The sequence below is a fragment of the Furipterus horrens genome, unplaced genomic scaffold (assembly GCF_987537825.1).
Source record: "Furipterus horrens unplaced genomic scaffold, mFurHor1.1.pri manual_scaffold_2, whole genome shotgun sequence".
NCBI lineage: Eukaryota > Metazoa > Chordata > Mammalia > Chiroptera > Furipteridae > Furipterus > Furipterus horrens.
The window spans coordinates 209,032,035-209,055,023 of record NW_028327172.1 but is presented as its reverse complement, the minus strand read 5'-3'; the positions used below and the strand labels follow the sequence as shown (position 1 = coordinate 209,055,023).

Genomic DNA, 22,989 nt, shown 5'->3' with positions numbered 1-22,989 from the left:
CTGAAGGCAGGAAGCAAAGGGTATAATTTTAAATTTGATGTTTTTTCATAATGAAGACTCTAATTTTAAAATTTTAATCACTGCATGTTAAAAATTTTAATCACTGAATGTTAGATTAGATATTACTGAAACAGGCATTTTAAAGTTACTTAAATAATTGAATTTTGGGGTCCACAATAATCTTACCTATTAAAACTCAAGTTTAATTACTGCTTTTAATATTTTAACATAAGACCTGATAGTGCTTTTTAAAAAGTTTTAAAAGGTAGAAATAAAGGCACCAGTACCTCCCCAAACCCGCGAAAACCCCCCTAAAACATACAATGTGACATTGCAACCATATGATAAAATACCCTTAAATTCCCAAATGTGACCTGGCACTCCCATTTCAGGAGAGCAATCAAGCAGCACCACCACCACACCCCTATGCACCTTGAATCGTCTAGCACTTTACAGTGAGCAGGAGAACTGGCTACATTGGCGACTATACCCTACTTTTGTTAGGTTCTAACAAGTCTCCCTGAGGCACCAATGTCAGGTTAGTGTAAGTAAGGAAAGCACATAATTGCTTACTACGGTAATTTCAATTTGCACTACCTTAAAATGATCTGTATATGACTTTCTCCCTAGATAGACTACAGATTATCTTTGGAAAGAAATCCTTATCTTTATATCCATGGAATCTAGTTTAACGTCTAATATGAAAAAAACTATTCAACAAATTTGATTCGTTGGAAAAGAAGAATCTTGTTCCTTGACACTGTTCAAATAAGCAGAGTATTAAAGTGGTTTGCAAAGCAGTACCAGAGGGCATCATAACTTAATGGTGAATGTGAGGATGATATCCTAGAATTATTACATGTGTCACAGCATTTAATTTAGCAATGAGATAGTCTTTACTTTTTTCCACAGTCTCGTCTCACATTATCAGACATTAATATGTATTAGTCAGTAGTGTAGTAGTTAAGTTTTAGACAGTTACTTGGGCATATTTATCCATCAAGTTGTTTTCTGTATTTTATATTAGATCAAATGCAAAAGCAGGTAGTACAACTTCATATTAATGATATATGTTTAGAGGCTGTCTATGTCTCTACTAAATATATTCTAATTTGCTTGAAATCCTGGACACATTATATGTGGGGAAGCTGGTACATTTAGCAGCACCTAATTTCATGAGTTTCATACTAGGTGCCAAGAAATTAGGTTGCCCAAATATTTTGGAAATAAATTAAAATGAAATCAGCTTTTTCTTTTCTACCCATTATTTTACACTTCACTCGAGGCACCTACAATGAAACTTTAATATTAAGTAGAGAAAAACTTACCTAGTTGGGATTTTGAATAATAGTTTGCCATTTGTCCACTGTTGCAAGACTGTCGTTTATGTCTTTTGGTTGACATTTCTGTGGTCTTCCACGGTGGTCTTTTTCTTTTGTTCAATTTGCTAAGAACTTCAGAACTATCAGAAGGAGTCTTGTCATAATTAACACATTTATTTAATTTACTATTGTCAAGTTGGCCAGGAAGTTTATCAGCTGCAGGGCTATTTGCCTTAGCATTTTCTATTTCTTTAGATTGCTTTTTATAAGAATTTTGCCTAGCAGAATGAGACCTTAAGGTAAAGCGCTTTGATTCTTCCATATGAGTCTGATGATTACTTCCACTGTCAACAGATTCAGGAGAATAAATGACTGTATTTAGCTTAAAAGTATTTCTGTGTTCAAGATAGTTGATCTTCCTCAAAAATATCCTACAATCTTTTAAGGTTTTTGATCTCCAATTATTTGGACACACATTTCCTAGTCTTGGTCCCTTTTCAAAATCTTTTTGGCTGCAATTTGTCCCATTTTCCTTTGCTTCTGACCTAAATTTATTCTCTAAACTAGCATGTGTTTTAAAGTCAGACTTTGCCATTCTCTGTTGCAAAAAGTCATCCCTGATATCAGGTGGCAAAATAAACTGATTATCTACTGTGTTTTTCCCTTGGAGTGGGATGTCAGCATCTGGGCCCCCCTCAGTCTTACTTAAAAATGGGTTCTGGCAGAAAAATCTCAAGTTCCTCCTTCTAGAGATCCAATCAACTGTTCCACGGCTGTGCAGCTTTCCCTCTCTTCGCCACCTTTCATGTTGCAACCTCTTAAACTCAGTTCTTTTGAATCTACCTAGTGTTAAATTACTTTTCACATTTAAGAGTGGAGAGCTAACCAGTTTATGTAGTATGTGCAACTTCCCTGATTTTGAAGGAGAAGATAGTGCAAATTTTTTAAAGTGCTTTCTGAAGGGGCTGGCATTAAAATCAGAATATTTGGTCCCTAATTTAACCCCTCTGGTATTTATTACTTCTAAAGGGTTACGAGCATTTGCTTTTCTAACTAGGGAAAGAGACTGCGTTTCTGTTGTTTGCATAAACCAGGTGCATAGTTCATTCAAATCATATTTTTTCCGAAAAAGCATTTTTACAGGTGAAACTTCAAGTTCTAAAAGACAAGTTTTCAAAGGGCTAGCTATTTTGAAATTATTACTTTCAGTGTGTTCCCTCTTTTTATGAACACAGTTTTCAGCTTCATCTCCACTCACTTGCACCCAAGCATTTGTTATTTGCTCAAATCTATTGTTTAGCTCCTCTAATAAGGAATCACTTGAAGCAGAAGCAGCCCACCACCTGAGCAAAGGGTTTGATGAAATTATAGGGTCCAGGGATACTTCAGAAATGGGTATTAATTTATCTTCCACACACTTTTTTGCATTCCTTGAATTTCTAGCTCCTGGTGTACCTTTGGGAGCTATTTTTACCCTTGACTGCCTATGTTTTTCCTTCTGACTTTTACCTTTCTGCAAATGGAGTTTATATGATTTATGGAGCAGAGTATTTCTATAAATAAGTGAGCTAGAAGATGCTAATGAATGTAAGAAATGCAGAGATGGTTTTCTGTCCCTAACAGAATGTCTCAAAGGCATAGCAGCAACCATACTTTCTGATCCATTCTTTAAAACGTCTGCTTCGGCGTGCCTTGTGTCCATCTCATTGCATTGGTGAGCACACTTTTCTTCAGGCAGACTTTTTTCCAGTATATTCTCTTGTTGTAAAGGAGGTAAGCAGCTGCTAATACTTACTTCTCTCTCCTGAGGTGAAATTCTATTAATAGTTACAGATATACCAGAGATTTTCACTTTTGCAGGTCTACCAGGCTTCCTAATTATTGCCAAAGGTTTCTGATTTGGTCGAATAATGTTCTTGGATGGTTGAGGTATCACAGACTTGTTCTTGATAGGTCTGACATATTCAAAGCCACACCCCAAGACCTCACTTTCAGTAGTCACACTTGAAACAGCACTTATTCTTTCACCCGAGTCAAGTTCATATTCTCTGATATTTCTGAGACTATTATACTCAGTTGGAAAATCAGCAACCTTATTGTTTAAAGGTGTAACATTGCTTATGTTTATACTTCCTTCAGAAACATGCCTTTTACTTCTTCTTGACCTTCCATAAATAACAGTTACTGTAATACTCTTTTTATAAATACCTTCTTTTACTTCTGATAGGAGAGATTCTGGGCTTTTCTTTCCAGCATCAAAGGACTCATTTTGGCAAATGGTGACGTCCATTTGATCAGTTTTCGGTTTTGGTGGTCTTCCAATTGGTCGCTTAATCTGTTTCACAACTTGGGGACCTATTTTTTTAGGTCTACCTGGTTTTCTTTTAAAAGATGAATCAGTTGCACTGCTTGAATTTTCCTTAGGTTCTTCTTGTGGCTTATCACTATTTGTATCATCAATAAACACTGCAGAAGATTCTGCAGTTTCTTTTGCACTATTAAATTTGTTCAGTTCTCTTTGAAGAGTGTCACCATCATTAAGATTGGAACTAAAATTTTCAAAGTTAGTATTTGAGATATCCTCATTTGTTTCTGTTCTTTTCTCAATTACATGATGGTTTGGACGTTTTTCACAAGGAAGCTCAATATCTGATTTAGAATTACCGACTGAAGTTAAAGTATATTTGACTCCTTCACTGCTTTTAACCTCAGATAAAAACATGAGTTTGATAGGACTAGAGTAACTGGAAAAAGAGCTTTCGATGGCTTTATACTTTGTTGGTACATTCTCAACAGTGGAAATCAAGCTACCCATATCTAAAATAGATGACTTTTTCAGATTATCAAGTCTTTTTTTATTCAAATCTATTGGAGGCATATGATTGCTTTTGATATTGCTGGAGGCTACCACAGATTTTGAAAAACTCTGCTCTTTGCATGTCATTCTACTTATAGTAAGAGTCATATTTCTACCAGCATTTTGATCTTTACCATCAATTTCTTTCAATTTCTTGGATGCTTTAAATCCTTCTGATAATGACTGATTATTCCAAGACTTCTTGGCCATATTTATTGTATCTTCTAAACGCTCCACAACAACTTGTAAATTAGAATTCATTGCAATTTTATTTAGATCTATATTGTGTGAGCTTTCAATTTGAATAGTTTTCACTTGATCTTTTTTTTTTGTAGACTCAGGAACTTTTTTGGCCTTAGGGGATTTTTTGAGAACATAATTATTTGTTACATATATAGAATACCATCCTGGAGGCACAATATTTCGTTTAGTTCTGCTCAAAAATCCAGGAACATCACATTTCAAAGGAGTTTGAGTATTCTCTAATTTTGAGTTCTCCTTATGATTTTGCAAACAAAATTTTCCAGCTGTAGATTTTTCCTGTGTAGTTCTTATGCTCATTTTCTCAGGTGTAGTTTGATCAAAGCTTTCTGAAAATGTGTCAAAAGCCAAGTTAGTCTCTAAATTAGGAAGAGGTAGTTGCAATGACTGTAATGCACAATCCGGTGAAAATGCTATTTCTGCATGATTGCTGTCTTGAAGGCTTTCAGAATTTTGTAAAGAAGGCTCTTGGTAATGATAGAATTCTTCTTTGTCTGTTGAAAATACCACATCATTGCATATCAATTTCCTTGATATTTTTTCACTGCATTTTTTTCTTATAAAATTTTCATCAAGACTAGCAAGTTCTCTTTTTATTTGCAAAGACTGCCTTCTAAACATAGGTGAATCAGGAGAGTTGTGCATTGCAAATAATGTTTCTTGACGCTTTCGAAATCTTGTCTGAATAATTTTATTTTCTACCTTTTTATCATGTTGACTCAGTAATTCCATAAAACTGTAATCACTGGCTTTTGCATTATGCAAGAGGGAGGTTATTAAATCTCTCAATTTTAAATCATTATCTGTATTACAATCACTGCTAGGTAATTTTATAAGGTTTGTCATATCTGTAGTTTCTATTGATTTTAATTTTTCATTAATACGGTCCATTAAATCTTTAAAAATTACAGTAGTTTCACCTTTTTCATGATTTGTAGTACAATTATTGCTGCCTTCCAAGAGCAAAGAATCAGAGTTACTGGATACTTTAGTTTTATGTATTTTATCTTCACAATCACCTTTGTCACTACTTATTTCTGCTGGTGTGAGAAATGGAGGCTGGTTAATGTTTGTCTCAAACCTGTGATTTTCTAGGGCTGAAAGCTCAGAGATGACATCTTTCAATTTTTCAAATCCTTCTGTCTGTACAGGTGATAATGGTGGGGGTGAGGGACTTCGAGATCTACAAATATCTTCAAGACTGACTGAAACATCGCCATGTACTTCCTTTGATGAAAGAGTATGAAAGACGGATTTTGTAGAGTGAATATTTGGAAACAGTCCAGAACAGCACCTGTGAGAAGCATAACTGTTTGCAAGTCCTCTGCTCACTACTGTCTCAATGTGTTCAATAGTTACAGTTTGGCACGATAAACAATGTAAATCTTTAATACAGACTGGCAGAGGCACAAAACCAGGGCTTTGTGTTTCATTTTGTAAACACCCTCTTTCTGCCAGCCTATATTCACAATTACAGAATAGACCATGTAAATCATCTTCAATTAGGGACTTTTGAGATTCTGAAGACATAGTATATGATGTATTACAACAGCAAAGAGAAACAGCATTCTGCTCTTGGACTAGAAATTTCAACATAGCCAAAACTTGTTGCTGGTGATGTATGCACAAAGATTCCAAAACTTTGCTTAATGCTGATTTTCCTTTTTCCATTTTAGTAGCTTCCTCTGATTTTGCATCAACAGTTGAACTAAAAATAAAAATCAAACAAAAAATGAATTACAGCAAAAATACCAATATTATAAGGAGTTATAATTTTAACAGTTTGAACAAAAGATATTTTGGTATTGGTGGACTGCAAACTCCTACAGAGCTGCAATAAAGGCATCTTGATTATTGGTTAGTGGAAGTATAATGAAGCACTGATTACTACTTCCTATGACGAAGTGTAAGACTCAAAACAAAGCCCTAGTTTCGTGATATAAAAACTGATGATTATAGATATGATTAGATTTACAGATTGCTAATGCTCAGTTCTTTGAATATATTAAGAATATTTAATGGAACGTGCTTCACCAGGAGTTAAAATTTTTGTAGATATTTTATAAGGTACTTTGGTAATTATCAGTTGGTATTAGTGCAAATAAAAAAAAAGATGTATGAGAACATCTTATCTTTATTTAAAATATATATTTTAAGGTAATGATAATAAAATTATTAATAAGAGCTTTGCATAATCACCGGAAAAATAAAGGGATTTAGATTTCATATAAATAACAAAATGTCTAAGATTAAGCTGCAGGCATTTTAACCTAATAAAACATAAAAAATTTAAGCTATTAAAAAATGAAATCTATTTTTAATTGATTTTAAATACTAAAGTAATTACATTGAAACTAAAGGCATTACTTACCTAATTACTTAATTTCAAATGCTGGAAAATGTCCACTGCAGAAACTAATATACATCTAATTTTAACTAAGACTCATTATTACGTAGTAACCAATGTAGAAGTCTATAAAAATTTTTAATTCCATTACCAGCAGTAAGAAGAATAAAATATATAAAAGAATTCTGTTTCAGAAAAGCATCCATTTAAATTAAACATATCACCAAACTCTGTACATGAAAACAGCCTCCCACTCCTGACTTATGTTTGTTGTTATTGCTAGTAACTCCTGGTTTGTAGAAATTTAAGGTTGGATTTGGGATATGCTGATTATGAATTGCTACAGAAGAATGCATTTTATTTAGTAAAAGGTTATGTTTATGTATATTAAAATTAATGAATTTTTATTTTAAAATGAAAAGTGGGATTGATTTTATTTTTTGTTCCTTAAAAATGGCTTCATTTATTTCACAGATAAGTATGCAACATTTTATCTACACTTTAGAAAAATAGGTATTTGAATAGGAAAAATACTAAAGCAAATTCTGAACATTAGATCAAAATTTTTCTAGGAAAAAAAATACTAGATTCAGCCAATATTTCACTAAAACTAGCATGTGATTAGATACAAAGTATTTATCAAAGTGAGAAGAGGTATGAAATTACAATAAAACTTCTTAAGTCCACTGCCACCTCAGGACAGATGAAGACAGGACATGACCCCAGTAACATTTACTTTCTGAAAATAAATTTTGTAAATTTTATCTTGGTTGGGAGTATAAAATGATGGAACTAACTCCTAAGATCCAATATTAGGTAATTCTAAGAAGTATATGTAGGGAACAAAGGAAGGAGGAAATGCTAACTATCAAATATAAAAATATAAATAAAATTATGCTCTTTTCAGCAAGTTGAAAATTTTCACATAAGCAGTAGAAACCCCCCAAAATTCTGATATACTTCAATAGTTTCTTTAGTTATGGTATGGCCTATTAAATACATCTGTGACTAAACAGTTAAAGATTTTACATACTTTTCAGAAAAATTCATTGCACTGTATTTTAAAGGTTAATTTGCTTTCATAACAGTTTCTGAAATGCTCAAATGCTTTTTCCTGTTAGTAAAATCAAGTAAAACAAGAAATAATATGAACTAATGACTAGTATTAACTATTCCTAAAACCACCACAAGATTTTTCTCTCTCTTCTAATGCTGTAAGAAAATGTATCTTTTAAAAGTTTCTTATTCAGGTTATTACTTCTAATATAAAATTTCAGAAGTACCATAGTGACCAGTAATTTCTATCTAATGCTATATGAAGAATAGCTTAATAAAGTTCCCAATTAGATATTCAGATATTAGATTAGATTCAGAGGTTAGGTAACTAAATTCTCAAATTATAAAACTCCACAATATGCTTATTGGTGTCAAATATTTTTCTTTTCCATATTTCTTGCATGTGAAAATCTCAAAGAAAAGTTTAATATATGAAACCTAATATAAATAATAGTTGAATACTTATAAGTCTCTACTCTAGATTTATTGTATTTTTCATAGCTTCCTTATTTTTAATGCTAAAAGGTTTTCTAACCTTTTCCTGTTTGATTTATAAACCAAAACATCCTATCTATTTTTGTATGTTACTATCCATTTTGCCCATTGCAAGTTTTGTTGTTGAAATAGTTTTGGAGAAAGTCAATTCTAATATTTAATCTTAATAAAACCGCTTCCTAGAATGAATTAAAGAAGTCAGTGTAGTCAGTTTTTTCTTTTCTTTTCTTTTTTTCTTTTACTGAATGAGTAAATCAATCACACACCAACAGTGTTGTAAATTTAAGTGCAAAAGCATTGAAGTGCTTTACTACAAATTACAACCTAGAAACACGTTAACTGAACAATTAAAATTCATACAATCAGATTTAGATATATAACAACACAAAGTAGAAACAGAATTACAGTACATTTACAACACAAGACAGATACATGAATTAGAAAATATTGTAATAAATAATTCATGAATTATAGTGCAATTGATTTATGCATAAATATAACTAATTGCCTAACAATCAGTTTATATTAACAAAATCTGTCAAAATCAAGGCAGCCACAGAGTTTTACTAAATTACTGCGACAATGAAAATACTGCAATTAAAAAACAAATACAAGTATTTGTACTGTAAACAACTAAAAAAATCAGTCTCACTAAAGTTAGTATACAATTTAATATAAAATTGTCATTAGCTACCAGAAGTGGTTTAAACAACTTTACTGAGCAGTAGTTTTCTAAAAACAGAGGCACTGTTTTTTTCTTTTCCTTCTTTTTTTTTTTTTTTAAATATAAAATACTCGAGGAACATTCAAATAAGTAGAAAGCACGTAAGGGTTGCTTTCACCTTCATTAAAAGTCTGCTGAAACTGGATATTTCAGAAAATTGTCAATTGATAAATAGTAACTGGTAACTAAATTTATAAAGTACTTTGAAAGTTTAACATAAAGAACATCTTAATAGAATCATCACTGGGGAGAAGGGGAACCCATAAATTTCCCTGCCTTTCCTCGTTCATATAATCAAAAGTTAACTCAATAATTAGAAACATTTTTTTCCTTTAAAAGTTATGGGTTGATCATTACCTATAAACTATCAAAAAATATTTAATTTACCATTTTTGACCAAAAATAAATAATACAAGTACTAAAATGCTGCAAATTAACTAATATTACCTATAAAACTACTGATCACTGTGAAGTCAATAGCAAAATGATCCCTGATTTTATGAATCCTGTAAAGTTTTTGGTCAGGTCATCTTTTAAATGATATAAAAGAGTTCTGTTAAGTATCCCTTTACTATAAACTTCTCAATCAATTTATTAATGTAAATATAGTGTGAGGAATAAAAAAGCTCAATACAATATAAATATTATGTAATGCATTCAAGCCCCCAAATTTTTGCAAGTAAAATTCTGTATAAAGAGGTCAATAAAATTGTGTTGAAACATTTACTTTATGTTTAGCTTTGTTTTTCAATGGGGGGAGGGGTACTATATTAAATAATCCAAGTTCTGGCCCTCACAAAATATGGCTTAATTCTTTAAAAAGAAAGATGACCCTGACATCTGCTGTTTTGCAATCTATTATGTATACTTTCTCGGGGGGAAAAAAAGCAAGAGGATTCATACCCTACTATGCAGGTAACATTAATAGCTGAAGAGGGTTTAATATAGATCTAAAAGACCAAATAAGTACGTAATTGTTTAGGTTCCCACTCTTCAGTTCCTTTAAACATATGTAAGCAGTTTTTAAATGTAATAGCTGAAAATCTCTTTAGTATTACATGTATATGTGATTATTAGATACACACAAACACAAGTGTAAAAACACAAGTATTTGACAAGGTGCACTTATTTTATTTTTATTTTTAATTCAGCTTTAAGTATTCCTTTTGGATTTAGGAAAATTGGCTTAGGAAAATGATCAGGACCTGAACTTGAACAGAGAAAAAGAGTACTCAAAGAATTTTGAATATATGAAGCAAAGCCCCATTCTTTATTTGGAGGCACATGCTTTATAACATTTTACTACTAAAATGGCGTTCTCCATAAATCCAACATGGATACTCTGAACCACATTTTAAAACTGCTATATAAAAATTACTGATCTCTCTTATGAGTCTGGTAAAAGTTAAAATGCACTGCCCAACTTCTAACTACCCAATTAGTAGAGAGTTTACATTACTGAAAGTTCAAAACAGCTTCAGTGTTAAATCTATTCAAGACCCTGAACAAACTGCAAATTTGGTTATTAGCAAAATGATAATGTTCTGCCCACCAAAATGAAATCTGTAATTCATTTTGATAAACTGAAAATGTTTTGAAATGTCACAGCAGCAAATATATTAAAGTTACACTGAGGTTTTTCAATAGTAGGAGTGTGTCACAATCCTTAAAATTTAAAGTAGTCATAACATCAACTAACCAGCACATTTAAACCAAAATTATCATTCTCAAGTTTTTTTCTGTGCACATTATAAACATGCTCTAAGTTGCATTCCAACTTTCTTTTCTAACCTTACACATTAGCTTATTTTTCAAATGAAAAACAAAATTAAATTACTTTAATAATTAAATTTAAATTATTTTTGTTCTTAGTATTCCATCTTATATTAAAACATTCTATAGCTGCTGGGGTTAACTATGTGTCAGTTTTTCTTAAAAAGCATATACCTTATAAACCCCAACGTCCTGCTAAATCAACTATTAAACGATAAATATTAAATTTCATTATACATATCATTTAAGGTTTTCTTTTCTATTCCTGGTAGATGCACTTGAGTGCATTTCCTATTTCATAGAATGCACTGTAGTGTACTAATACTGTATATATTAATTCTTCTTAGCATGGATATAGCTGTCTAAACTTTGATTGGTTGTTTAACATACTTACAATAACTGTAAGTATGTTACGTTAAAATGTTTACCAACTATTAATATCATATTTCCATTATAAGATGGTTCAACTGAATGGCTGGAGTGGTCTTTCACGTATAAAAATGTTTCACTTGACAATTACTTGTTTTCCCACAACGCTTTATGCTATTGACTACTAAAGAAAACCTGAATCTTTTTCACCTATTTATACAAGGATTAAATACAAACTATCAGAATTAAGTAAGCAACTATATAATCTGTCCACAGTGAAAACCCTGAATAAAACTTTTTTTTTCAAAAGGCATGTAAGTGGTTTTTGAACTGTAAAATTTCATGTCTCCTGTCAGAGTGAGCATCTGTAATTCCCACATGTGTGTAATAGACACACAAATACACACCTGTGCACATACGCACACGCAAACGCACATACACACACGCACATACACACATACAAACATTTTCCTAACAAGTAATCTACACAGGCTTGCTGCTGTTTTTGCAGCTGCCAGTCCCTGAATCTGTCATGTTATATAACCCAGTGTCTGCTAATCGGAGTTTCTTCTTCGGAGGAGTCTTCAGTGTTCCAGATCTTTCTTTTACCTTGTATTCTAAAGTGCTGTGAGGTACCCCATAAATTCCTTGTGCTTTGGAAACACTCATTTTTCCACTCATTACCATTGCAATAGCCTCTTCCATTATTTCATGATCATATTGCCGATAACGGCCACGTTTTTTCCTGGGCTGCTTATTATCTTTTCGATCCAATCCGTCTTCAGTGTTTTCAGAGGCTCCATCCACTGTTCCATTCTTAGAATTAAGACACAAAGGAGAGAGGTCCCCATGTAGAAAATAAGAGTCAACACTTGAGTGAGTTACGGGCCCAGAACATTCTATTTTGTTCTGTTTAGGGAGTATATTTTTCAGTTTTTGGAGAGCTGATCCTTCTAGGACTGGAGAGGTTTTAGAAACTTGATACATAACATCCAGCAGACCAGGCCCATCAGGTTGTGGTTTTGAAACAGAACTTACTCGTAGCTGAGGAATTTTTAACTGTACAGTAGGATGTGAAGTGTCATACTGTAGGCTTTCATTTTTTTCTTTAAATTGAGTAACCATTTTCTGTAGAGTTAACTGATGGAGGTAACTGGAAGCTGTTGGGAATTTTAATTCTGAGGTTTCAAGTAGATTGAGTTTACTTTTTTCTGTGCACTCTGCTTGAGCTCTTGCCAACAAGGCTACTTTTTGCAGCACTGCACAAGTTTCTTTATTGTCTTTATATGAGTAACTATCATTGAAATCTCGAGTTTTGTTTTTAAAAGATGCAGGCTTCCCTGCTGGTAAGGCTTCTAAGTGGAGAAGTAAAGTTTTTTGAGGTATGCCATAAAGTATGCCTGCTTTATTTATGTCCAGTGCTCCAGACTGAATGTCTTTCAAAGCTTTTGAGAGCAAACCATCTGCAAACTCAGCACTTCTTTCCACATAGTCCTCTCTGTTTCTGTGCAGTCTCCTGGATGGATGGAATGAAACGATGGTAAACTGATGTATGAGAGACTCTCACACAGCTATGGAAGGGGAGGGTCCACTCCTTTATTATACTCCTTGCTTAGGTAACATCACTGCTTATACTCTTTTAAGTCTGTGAGATGTAGTAGTTACTCCTTATCAAAGCAAACGCTACAGTCCTGGTAGGACAATGTGTCAATCATACGGTGGCCCCAACAGGCAGACCTTCCAAGAACATAAAATCCTAACTCAGTATTTGTAAAAATATTCTCAGGATGCTGCTATTCCTCTGACAGATGCTTGCAGAGCAATACTTAGAATTTTAACTTGTACAATTAGTTCCATTATTTAAAAAAATACCCAAATCCTAAAGGAGTTTTTGTTAGTAGAAACGTGACGTTACCGCTAAACAAGTAATAAAAGAGTCAACCCCTTTAAAGGAAATTTGTAGCAGTAAGAATATTTCCAAACACAAACATCCCATATTTCCACAAAACCAATTTTTCTCTAGACAAAACTTATAATTTGTAATAAGTAGCAAGTTATATTGGGTAAAATAATTTTAGATATTATAAAGGTTATTTCTAGTTCAAATTTATCATTGTAATTTCAGTTTCTCAAACAGAAAGCTTACTCTACCTCATGACTCAGGCTACTAAAGCTTCAGTTTAAACAAATTACTACACTGCATCTAAGATTTAAATGTGACAAAAAAGCTTCCTGTATAGTTTGTTAATGGGAAGATGCAAAAGTTATTTAAAAAAATCCAAAAATCCAACAGAATAGCATTTCATACTAATTATAAAATTAATGTAATGACAGATTTCAATCAAAGCATAAAAGGACGTTTTGTGGTGATTATGAGGTATATTAAACAGTCTGCCACCACACCTAAAACACAATGGAAAACGATAAAGACTCTTAACTAACTATAAGAATTAGTAAGTATAGTACTTTTAAAATTTGTTTTAAAAAATTAAATAGTGAAATTACATGTTTCCCTTAAAACTGCCTCCTAAATACTGAATTTAAAGTTCTCTTTACTTGTCCTGCTTTTCAGTTTGTATTCTATGGTTTAGTTGGTAGTTCATTTTAGTAACATGAACTAAAGTTTGGTGATTGTTCTGATAACTTTTCTTTAACAGAAAGAATAAAAAAGAAAAGAGAAAGGACGACATGGAAGGTATGAGAGACAAACACTTATGAGTGACAAAGCTTCTGGAGGAAAACTGTATATGTCAATCTACTCAGAGTAGTAGTTAAGAGTCCTCTGCAGACATTATCTTATATTAATATTAAGTTATATTTCCAAGATATTGCTTACCCAGCCACTGAATTTTCAGAAGAAGGATCACATATGGATGACTCTTCAGATTTTATGCTGGTTTTCTTTGTAGAGAGATCTAACACTCCATCCCCTATAATTTTTGCAAGAGAAAGAACTTTATATTTGTGACAAATGAAAGAAACAAACAGGCTGTGGTATAAACCTGCTGAAAACCACCCCTGGCCACCTTCCCCGCTGTTTGCAGCGAACAGCCATTTGACTGCTCATCTACGACTGTTTTCTATTCCAGGCTGCCCAGATGTTTCGTTGGGAAAGCAGGGATGTTGAGTGCACAAAAGAGAACATAGAAAGTGATAATAAATGAGAACAATAATTAGCATCCACTAGGACTAGCAATATATGGGACATATACTTCAGGTAAACTGCGACTGTGTAACCAATGTGTTTTTAGAAATTACAGTGTAAAATTTTACTATTTTAATAACTGAAATGTACAATAGTTGAGTCATTGCCTATGTAATATATCATAGTTATATCTACGACTGAATGATGAAGATACAACTTATAACAATATAACACTTTAGGAAAATACCTGTTAGAAAACAACTGCCTAAGTATTTATCATTAAAACGTAGTTATTTTTATTACTATTACAGTATTGAATTTACATAAATAAAACTTCTGGGATTCAGACTTATTGTTAATCTGACAAACTTTATGATAAAAAAGAATAAAAATAAATAGTTCAGTTGGTTTAGAGCGTAATCTTGAATACATCAAGGCTGCAGGTTCAATCCCTAGTCAGCGCACATATAAGAATCAACCAATGAATGCTATAAGTGGAACAATAAATCAATGTCTCTATTTCTGTTTCTCTCCCCCATTCTCCCTCCCTCTCCTTCCTTTTCTCTTTTTAAAAAACGAATAAAAAGATAAAACACATCAGTATATTATAATACTGTTATAATACTATATCTTTACTGACAGCTAAAAAATTAAAAATTTAAGCTGTAAGAAAGGAATCATAAGAAAATATATGCTTAAAAATATACTAAAAAATACTTTTAAAAAAATCAAGTGGGTTTTACTGTTGCCATATAAATCTTTGTAACACTTAAGTGCCCTGGCAAGGCACAAAAAAAAAAAAAAAAAGGAAAATGTCCCACCCATGACCTACTATGTATAATTCAATAATAATTTTGAGTGCTTACTATGTGCAAAGCACTATTCCAAGAATTTGGAGAACAGTAGTAGAAATGACCTATGAAGTACCTATTCTCATGGTCCTTAAGATGTAGTGAAATAAGTCATACACCACCACCATCACCCCCAACATATTTTACATTGATAAGAGCTCCTTAAGAAAAACAAAGCAGAGTAAGCTGATAAGAGTGTGGAGGGTAGACCAAAGAGGTTGCTATTTTATTGAGTGTTATCAGTAATTGGCTCTTTGACTTGAACAAAGTGAGGGTACTAACCAAGCTGATTACCTGGGGAAAGCTTCCGGGGGGAAAAAGTGCAAAGGCTGTGGTATGAAATCATGTCTGGAATGTTTGAAGAACAGCAAAGAGGTCAGGATGGCTGGAGTAGGTAAGTCAGGCTGAGTGAGATGAGAAAAATATTGTAGAAAGTCAAATCATATTGGGCCTTGTAGGCCATGGTAAGAAATCTTACTTATATTTTGAGAGAGACAAGAAACCACTGGAGAATTCTGATGGTAAGACTGGCACAATTATCATTTGCTTTTAAAGCACCAATCTGCTGTGGGAGGATGGACTGCAAGGGCCTACGGGTGGGAAAGTGCTCTGCTATTTCTCGTCTCTGGACTTTCACGCTTTCAGTTAGTTTCTTCTGCCCAGAAGACTCCTAATCTTCTCCTCCGTCTATCCCCACACTCGTCCTAATTCTCCTCAAATCTTACTCATCATTTAGTCATTCAGGTACAACTTGGGCTTGGTTGATCATCATTACCCTAGGTTCCTATTCCTGCAACACTTACTATACTATTTAGCATTTAGTAGGCTGTATTCTAGTTGCTTATATAATTACCAGCATTAGCGACCAGGCTATGAACTATATGTGAAGGCAGAACCCATGTCTATTTTACTCACTGATGTGTCCCAACTGCCTAGAATAGTGCCTAGGACACAGTATGTGTTCAATAACTATTTGCTGAATAGAATTTTGAAGAACTGGAATAAAATCAGTATGACTAGAGGTTAGAATGCCTAGATTAAAAGGAGTCCTGGCTAGGTGGCTCAGTTGGTTAGACTATCATCTCTTACACCAAAAGGCTGTGGGTTCAATCCCCAGTCAGGGCGCATACAGGAGGAAACTGATCGGTGTTTCTCTCACACTGATGATTCTCCCTTCCTCTCTTTCTAAAATCATTAATAAAAAATATCCTTGGGTGAGGATTAAAAATTAAAAATGGTAAAAGGGGAAAATGGACAGGTAAACAAAGTATATGGGACATTGTACCTTAAAAAATTGTTACATGAAGTTACCACGCCCTCGTTTATGCTTAGGTCCCGTCCCTAGTTGGGGGTGTGCGAGGGGAAACCAACTGATGTTTCCTTCTCACATCGATGTTTCTCTCCCTCTCTTTCTCCCTCCCTTCCCCTCTCTCAGAAAATAAACTCTCAAAAAATTGTTACATGAAGTTATCATGCTCTCGTTTATGCTTAGTCTCCAACTCATACTTCCTGTGTATCTAACCAGCTGTAGTTCCTCAAACATGCTATGTGGTGTCAGGTCTCTCAAACTGCAGTGCATGGTTCCCTCTGCCTGGAATGGTTTTTCTACCTTCTCAACTTGTCCAACTCCTACTCTCTTTAAAGACTGAGATCCCAAGTGGAGGCTGATTACTGTCCCCCTTGAGTCAACAGTACCCTATAACACTTATGACATTCTCATGTAATTATTGACTTACCTATCTTTTTCTTCCATAAGACCGAATTGTTCAAGGTCAGAAGTCTTATCTTTTTCATTTTTACTTCATAAATAGTAGAGTGCTATAACCTACTAAATTTTAAAGAAATGTTGTCTTCTCTCTTACTAGCCCATTTTTCTTCTTCAGCAATTACAATTTTACTATTTCAAGACCTTATAAGACTACCTCCTCCAAAAAATGATTACCTAATCCATATTCAGATTTATCATTCAATTCACTAGTTTTGATTGTGCTCGTGTTTCATGTAGTTTGTAGCATGTCAAACACACTTTCTATTCATCTGTTATTCCTAGTCGATGCTTCAGAATGAATTAATAAAAAAATCTCCAATTCTAAACTCTTCTAGACTTAATATGGTCGATTTAAAGTCAATTATTCTACAAACCAGAAATGAGGAGGTGCTGCAAACCCCTCCTCTCTCCCCTTTACATTAACTATGCAAACAAGGACATTTAGCCTCCTAGCCAGGGCAATAAAGGTATTCTTGTCCTTTTTGGACCACTCATTGACTTCTGGGTTGACAGCCACACACAGCCCTGGTTACAGGTAGGATGAGCTTGAGAGCAGCCCTGTTCCATCTTTAAGAGAGCTACCCAAATGAGGCCTATACGCCGGATTCCTTTTCCTCAGGAACTCTAAACAGTGACCCAGGTGAGAAATACTTTTATCTTTTTTCCCCCTTCTCCATACTTAGGTTGCCCATGTTAGAAATTTTGCTCTAAAAGTATGTTAACTAAAGAAACATATTAAATTGTCAGTGAAAATGGAAAATACACTTCTTCAACATATTTCTGCCACACAGTAAAATTCTTTAATCAATGAACAGTGATGTAGTGAATACAAGATATATAGATACACATGTAAAGGATTTTTATAGAAATTTTAATTATCTATAGAAAATCTCACTTTTCAAGAGGAATATTATTATCTATATTTTCCTGATATCGTAATTCCATTTTCCTTCATAAAGGCTGTAGCTCAGTGGATTGAGCAGCAGCCTATGAACCGAAAGGTTGCTAGTTTGATTCCTGGTCAAGGCACATGCTTGGTTTGCAGGCCAGGTCCCGTCCCCAGTTGGGGGTGTGTGAGAGGAAACCAACTGATGTTTCTCTCCCTTTCTTTCTCCCTCCCTTCCCCTCTCTCTGAAAATAAATAAACTCTTTAAAAAAAAGGGCTGTAGCTCAGGAACTAGAAAAGGGGTAACGAATCACGCTATGACTGTACAATTTAGAAAAACAAAACAAAGAGGGGGAGAGACAGCTCGGAATGAAGGGTTAGAAAAAGGAAGATCAGGAGTGGGAGAGGAAGGGCATTTTATCGTTCCTGCCGATGATTTACATCTAGCTAAACGGCGACTAACTACATGTATCGGCATCACTCCTTTGCTGTGGAGCTACCACATCATAACTGGATTGTTTTTTGTGTACATATTTCCAAAGTACTAATAATTAACTTGATGAATAAAAACTAAGCACTTATTAGGCTAAATGCTTTAGGGCAGCAATTTTCAACTGGTGTGCTATGGCACGCTGGTGTGCTACAGAATTTTTAAAACATGCAATACCTGACTATTTAGTCAGGGGTACTCTTTTCCCTTAGACTGTCAAATATAAGAAATTATAACAGTCAACATAACAACAGCTGTCTGGTGTGAATGAATCAAAATTATACCTATTTTTTGGTGTGCTGCAGAATTTTAGTAATTAGTTTATGTGCGCCATGGATGAAAAGGTTGACAATCGCTGCTCTAGGACAATACTCAGTAAGTAGAAGACCGAGAAAGGGAGACAACTTTACTTAGCATTGGTAGGTACCTAGGTTGTTTTAGTTTTTCACAACTACAAACAATGCTGAAATAAAAATCCTTCTAAATGCCTTCTCGTGTATAAGAATTTTTCTTAGATATACACCCTGAAGTGGAAGTACCAGACAACAGGGTATGTATATATTTCGTAGATATTTATTAGAAATTTAGTAGATATTACCAAATTACCTATATCCTTGACAACACTTGGTATTGAGATTTTTAATTTTTTCTAACCTGATGAGTAGGAAATGTAGCAGGACTAAATCAACAACAGTGCCTTTAGTATGCATTACAAACATTTTTAAAGCACACAAAACTATTTTGCTTATTGATACATAAATAGGTATATTACTGGTGGCTGCTTCCAAGAATAAATGAAAGGATGAGACAGTTCTGGATGATAGGAATAAGATTATTATGCTGTATTTTTCTGTATATTTAAATGCTCCTAAAAATAAACACAAATTGCTTCCATTTATTGGTTGTAGATTGGATAAACCACCTTCTCAGAGACTTTGCCTGATCATTTATTCCAACGTAGTAAACATCCTCCTGCCTGCTGTTGTTATTACTCCTTGCTGTCAGAGTTTTATTTCCATTACAGATCTTATCATCTTGTGAAGTTATTTTTCTACTGATTTGTTTATCTTTTTTCTGTCTACCCCAGCAGAATGTAAGACCCAGAGGGCAGGAACATTTTCGGTTGTGTTCTCTATTGTATCCTTTGTGCCTAGAAAATGACTGGCATACTATAGCCATAGCAATGTGAAGGAAAAATTCTTTAAAACAATTTCTACTTATCTGTTACCAATTAGATTAAGGGAAAATAATTCTAAAAATGTCAAGTCTTTATGAGGAAGTGCAATAATTAATCTTCATCTTAGTACTTAATATTACATATGTTGTTTAAGAAAGTGTAATAATATTTTAGGGTATTTTCCAACCAAAACATTTAAAATAAAATATTTCAATGCTAAAAGAGCATAAATCCAATGATTAAATCTCATTTTGTCATTACCATTTGAAAATAGTGAAGATTTTTAACCCAATACATGCACTGGGGATACAAGAGTACATTACAGTGGGGAAAGAAGCATGGGAACAATTACAATGAAGCCAGAAATGTACTATAATGAAGCTCTACTAGGATATTCACTGGACCTCATGGAAGAAAACGACAGCAACAAGGCCGACGAAGTGCTGCTGTTTTGTCTGCCCACATTTGATCTTGTTCTGTACGAGACTGGTAAATCTTCATGATTGCCATGATAATGATAAAGGTCCCTAAGTTGCAAATTTCTTCCTGTGCTTTATAATTAAGGAGAAGTTTTTACCTTAGCCCCAGATTAAAATTGGAATTAAAAAATTTTTTTTGATATGCCAATGATATTTCTACCTTTTTTTTAAACTTAAGTGTACCAGGACAAAAAAGAATCATTTGCACAAAATGCATGACTTCCTTCCTTCCAGTTTCTGAGATTTGGAGTATTTGTACAAATCTGCAAAAACAAAAGTACAAAAAGAACTATCTCTAATATTGAAACACCTTGTTAGAAAGTACAATGGAGAGGCAAATGAAAATTATTCGCTCAGGGCAACTATGTTTTATGTCAGTTCAGAGTGTGTAAAAGATAGAAAAAGAAAACGAAGACTATGGAAGCTGACTTATGAAGAATTAAAGAAGCTAAAAAGATTTTGCATGGAAAACAGAGGTTTAGAGAGACATAATAATTTCAACAAATATTTACAGCACTAGTAAGTAAGAGACAAACCTCATATTATTACAGATGGGAAAAAGCAGCCTAAAGGCTACCATAAAAAAGAGAACTCTTCGAGATGTGTCGTAATAGTTTCTATAGATATCTGCAGCACTATAAAGTGAAATATTGTTGCAGATGAAGAAAATATAAAGAGTAGATGTTTTGAAAATACGAGCTGTCAAAATTTTTTGCAAGTTTATTGTTAATCAGATGTTCAATTACTATCTCTTATTCTAGAATAAAAGAACTTTATGTTGGAATAGAGACTGGGAAGGATAATATTGTGAGCCTATTTTTCTTTGGTTAGTTGATTAATCTGTTTTATGACAACTATTTATGCCTATTATTTTATGGAGCTGCGTTTTTCCCACTGACTGTAGTTTTGTTTTGTTAGGTGAAAGGTGCCACTTATATCAGTTGTAAATACTGTCTCCCAATTTGAGGCTTGAACTTATCACTTCATTCATACTTTTATAACAGTCAATTTTTTTTTTAGTATAATCAAATTTACAAAATTGTTGTATGGACTGGTAATTTTGCATGTTAAGAAATTCTTCCTTATTTTGAGTTCATTAAGATACCATTCTAAATCTTTTCTAACTTTTAGTTTTTCTTTTCACATTTAGCCCTTTAAGTGAAGTGGAATTACTTTGGTGAGTGGTGTGAGGTAGGGATCTTTTTTCTTTTTTTTTTTACTGAATAAGTCATCTTTCCCTAATTCATAATGACATTTTTGTCTTATACCAATATTCCACTAATGTTTGGAGAGTTTCTGGACATTCTAATCTGTTCTCCTGATTTATATATGGCCAACTGCAACCTGCTTTAATTACTGCACTAAAAAAGTCTTCAGACATTTTAGAGTAAGCCTTTTACCACCTTTGACTTAAAAGTTACTCTTGGCTCTTTAAGTATTGTTCATAAATTTTAGGCTTGGTAAGTCATTTTTCACAATAAACCCCATCAAAATTTTGACTGGAATGACACTGAATTTGTAAGTGTATTAAAAATGACTTGACATCTTTTAGTCTTCCCATTCATTTAAAATATAAGCCCTTATTCAGAGTCTTTATTTATGCCATTTAATCAAGTTTTATGATTTCTCCGTAAGGTCTTAAATAGTTTATTAGTTTAATGCTTAGGTGTTTTAATGTCTTTTTTCCCTACTTTTATTGTTATTGTAGATGAGATTTTTTTTTAAATGTATCTTCTAACTGGGTGGTTGCTGATATGTAGTAATATATACTGATCTTATGAGTAGTATCTTTTCTGAACTTTTTCACCAGTTCTAAAAGTTTATGTAAATATTTTTTTGTTTTCTACATGCACAATCACATTGCTTATAAGGGACGATAATATTGAGCATTCTTTCCTTATATCTGATTGCTTAATATAGCTTACTTTCATATTTCTATTTTTCTCATCATGTTATGAGTCCAGACCTCCCATAAAATGTCAAAAATTGGTAATAGTGTGTGTTTTTGTCTTCTCCATTACTTTTAAATCATTAGGTTATGATGTTTCTGGTAGTGAAAGTGGTCATATATTCTTTGTTTGATAAGCCTTTCTTATCATAAATGTGTCAGCTTTTTAAGATTTTTTTTTCTGTATCTATGATAATGATATGGTTTTTCTTTTTCTGGTAATGTAGAAAATCATAAAGGTTTTTCAAATTAAAGATAATCTGTGCCTCCCTAGTCATTATTTATCATGATTTTATACTTCACTATATTCAATCTGCTAATATTTATTTACAACTTCTGCACTTATGTTTGTAAGACTGGTTTGCAAACTTTCTTTCTTTTGCTACCTTTGGTTTTGGTATAAAGACTGTACCAATATTTGTTTTCTATTCTTTTTAAATAGTCTGTGATTCATAGCAATTATCTGTTACTTTAAAGTTATATAAAGTAACCTATAAAACTACTTGGGGTTGATAATTTTATAGATTTATAGGTTAGATAATCTAATAAAAATTATATGAATAACTTACGGATAATCTATTGGATTTACAGATTATGTTATCTAATTTAACTAAAGTAACTCACAAAATGAACTGACTTAAAGGAGTACTGTTAAAAATTATAGAGAATAATATGGAAAATGTAAGGAGTAGCAACAAAGGCAAAACAAACATTGTTTCTATTAGTATGAGTACTTTATTAATTATACTATAAGGTAAGAAGAGAGAAATTAGGCCCAATTTTTAAAAAGTTCTTAAGAAAACCATTTGAAATAAGGATTTATACCTTCTATTGTTACTAATGATACTCTCGCAGTCTATATTGTCCAATAAGATAGTAACAGTGACATGATTAGCATGACATTAAAAAATGCTTATGACATCTTTATTTCAACCTTAAAAAACTTAATTTGTGGTACGGTGAGTATGTATAAAGTATTAGTATGTATAAATATACAAACACACACATACACAAACAAATGCATCAAAGGATATGTGCTCA

The 22,989-nt window shown here is 33.0% G+C and overlaps 1 protein-coding gene across 9 annotated transcripts in view; it reads right to left on the bottom strand.

Moving 5' to 3' along the window:
* Positions 1-22,989, bottom strand: part of LCORL (ligand dependent nuclear receptor corepressor like) — a 126,220-nt gene that overhangs the window by 13,107 nt on the left and 90,124 nt on the right. For 4 of the 9 annotated variants that reach the window (XM_090267028.1, XM_090267027.1, XM_090267030.1 and 1 more), the window contains exons 6-7: positions 14,041-14,134; positions 1,329-6,148 (exon numbers count right to left, since the gene is read on the bottom strand). In XM_090267028.1, coding sequence (XP_090123154.1) covers positions 1,329-6,148; positions 14,041-14,134 — 4,914 coding nt within the window. Of the gene's footprint in view, positions 1-1,328; positions 6,149-11,015; positions 12,721-14,040; positions 14,135-22,989 lie in introns of those variants that run through there. The other 5 variants (XM_090267031.1, XM_090267032.1, XM_090267033.1 and 2 more) reach the window with 3 other exon arrangements.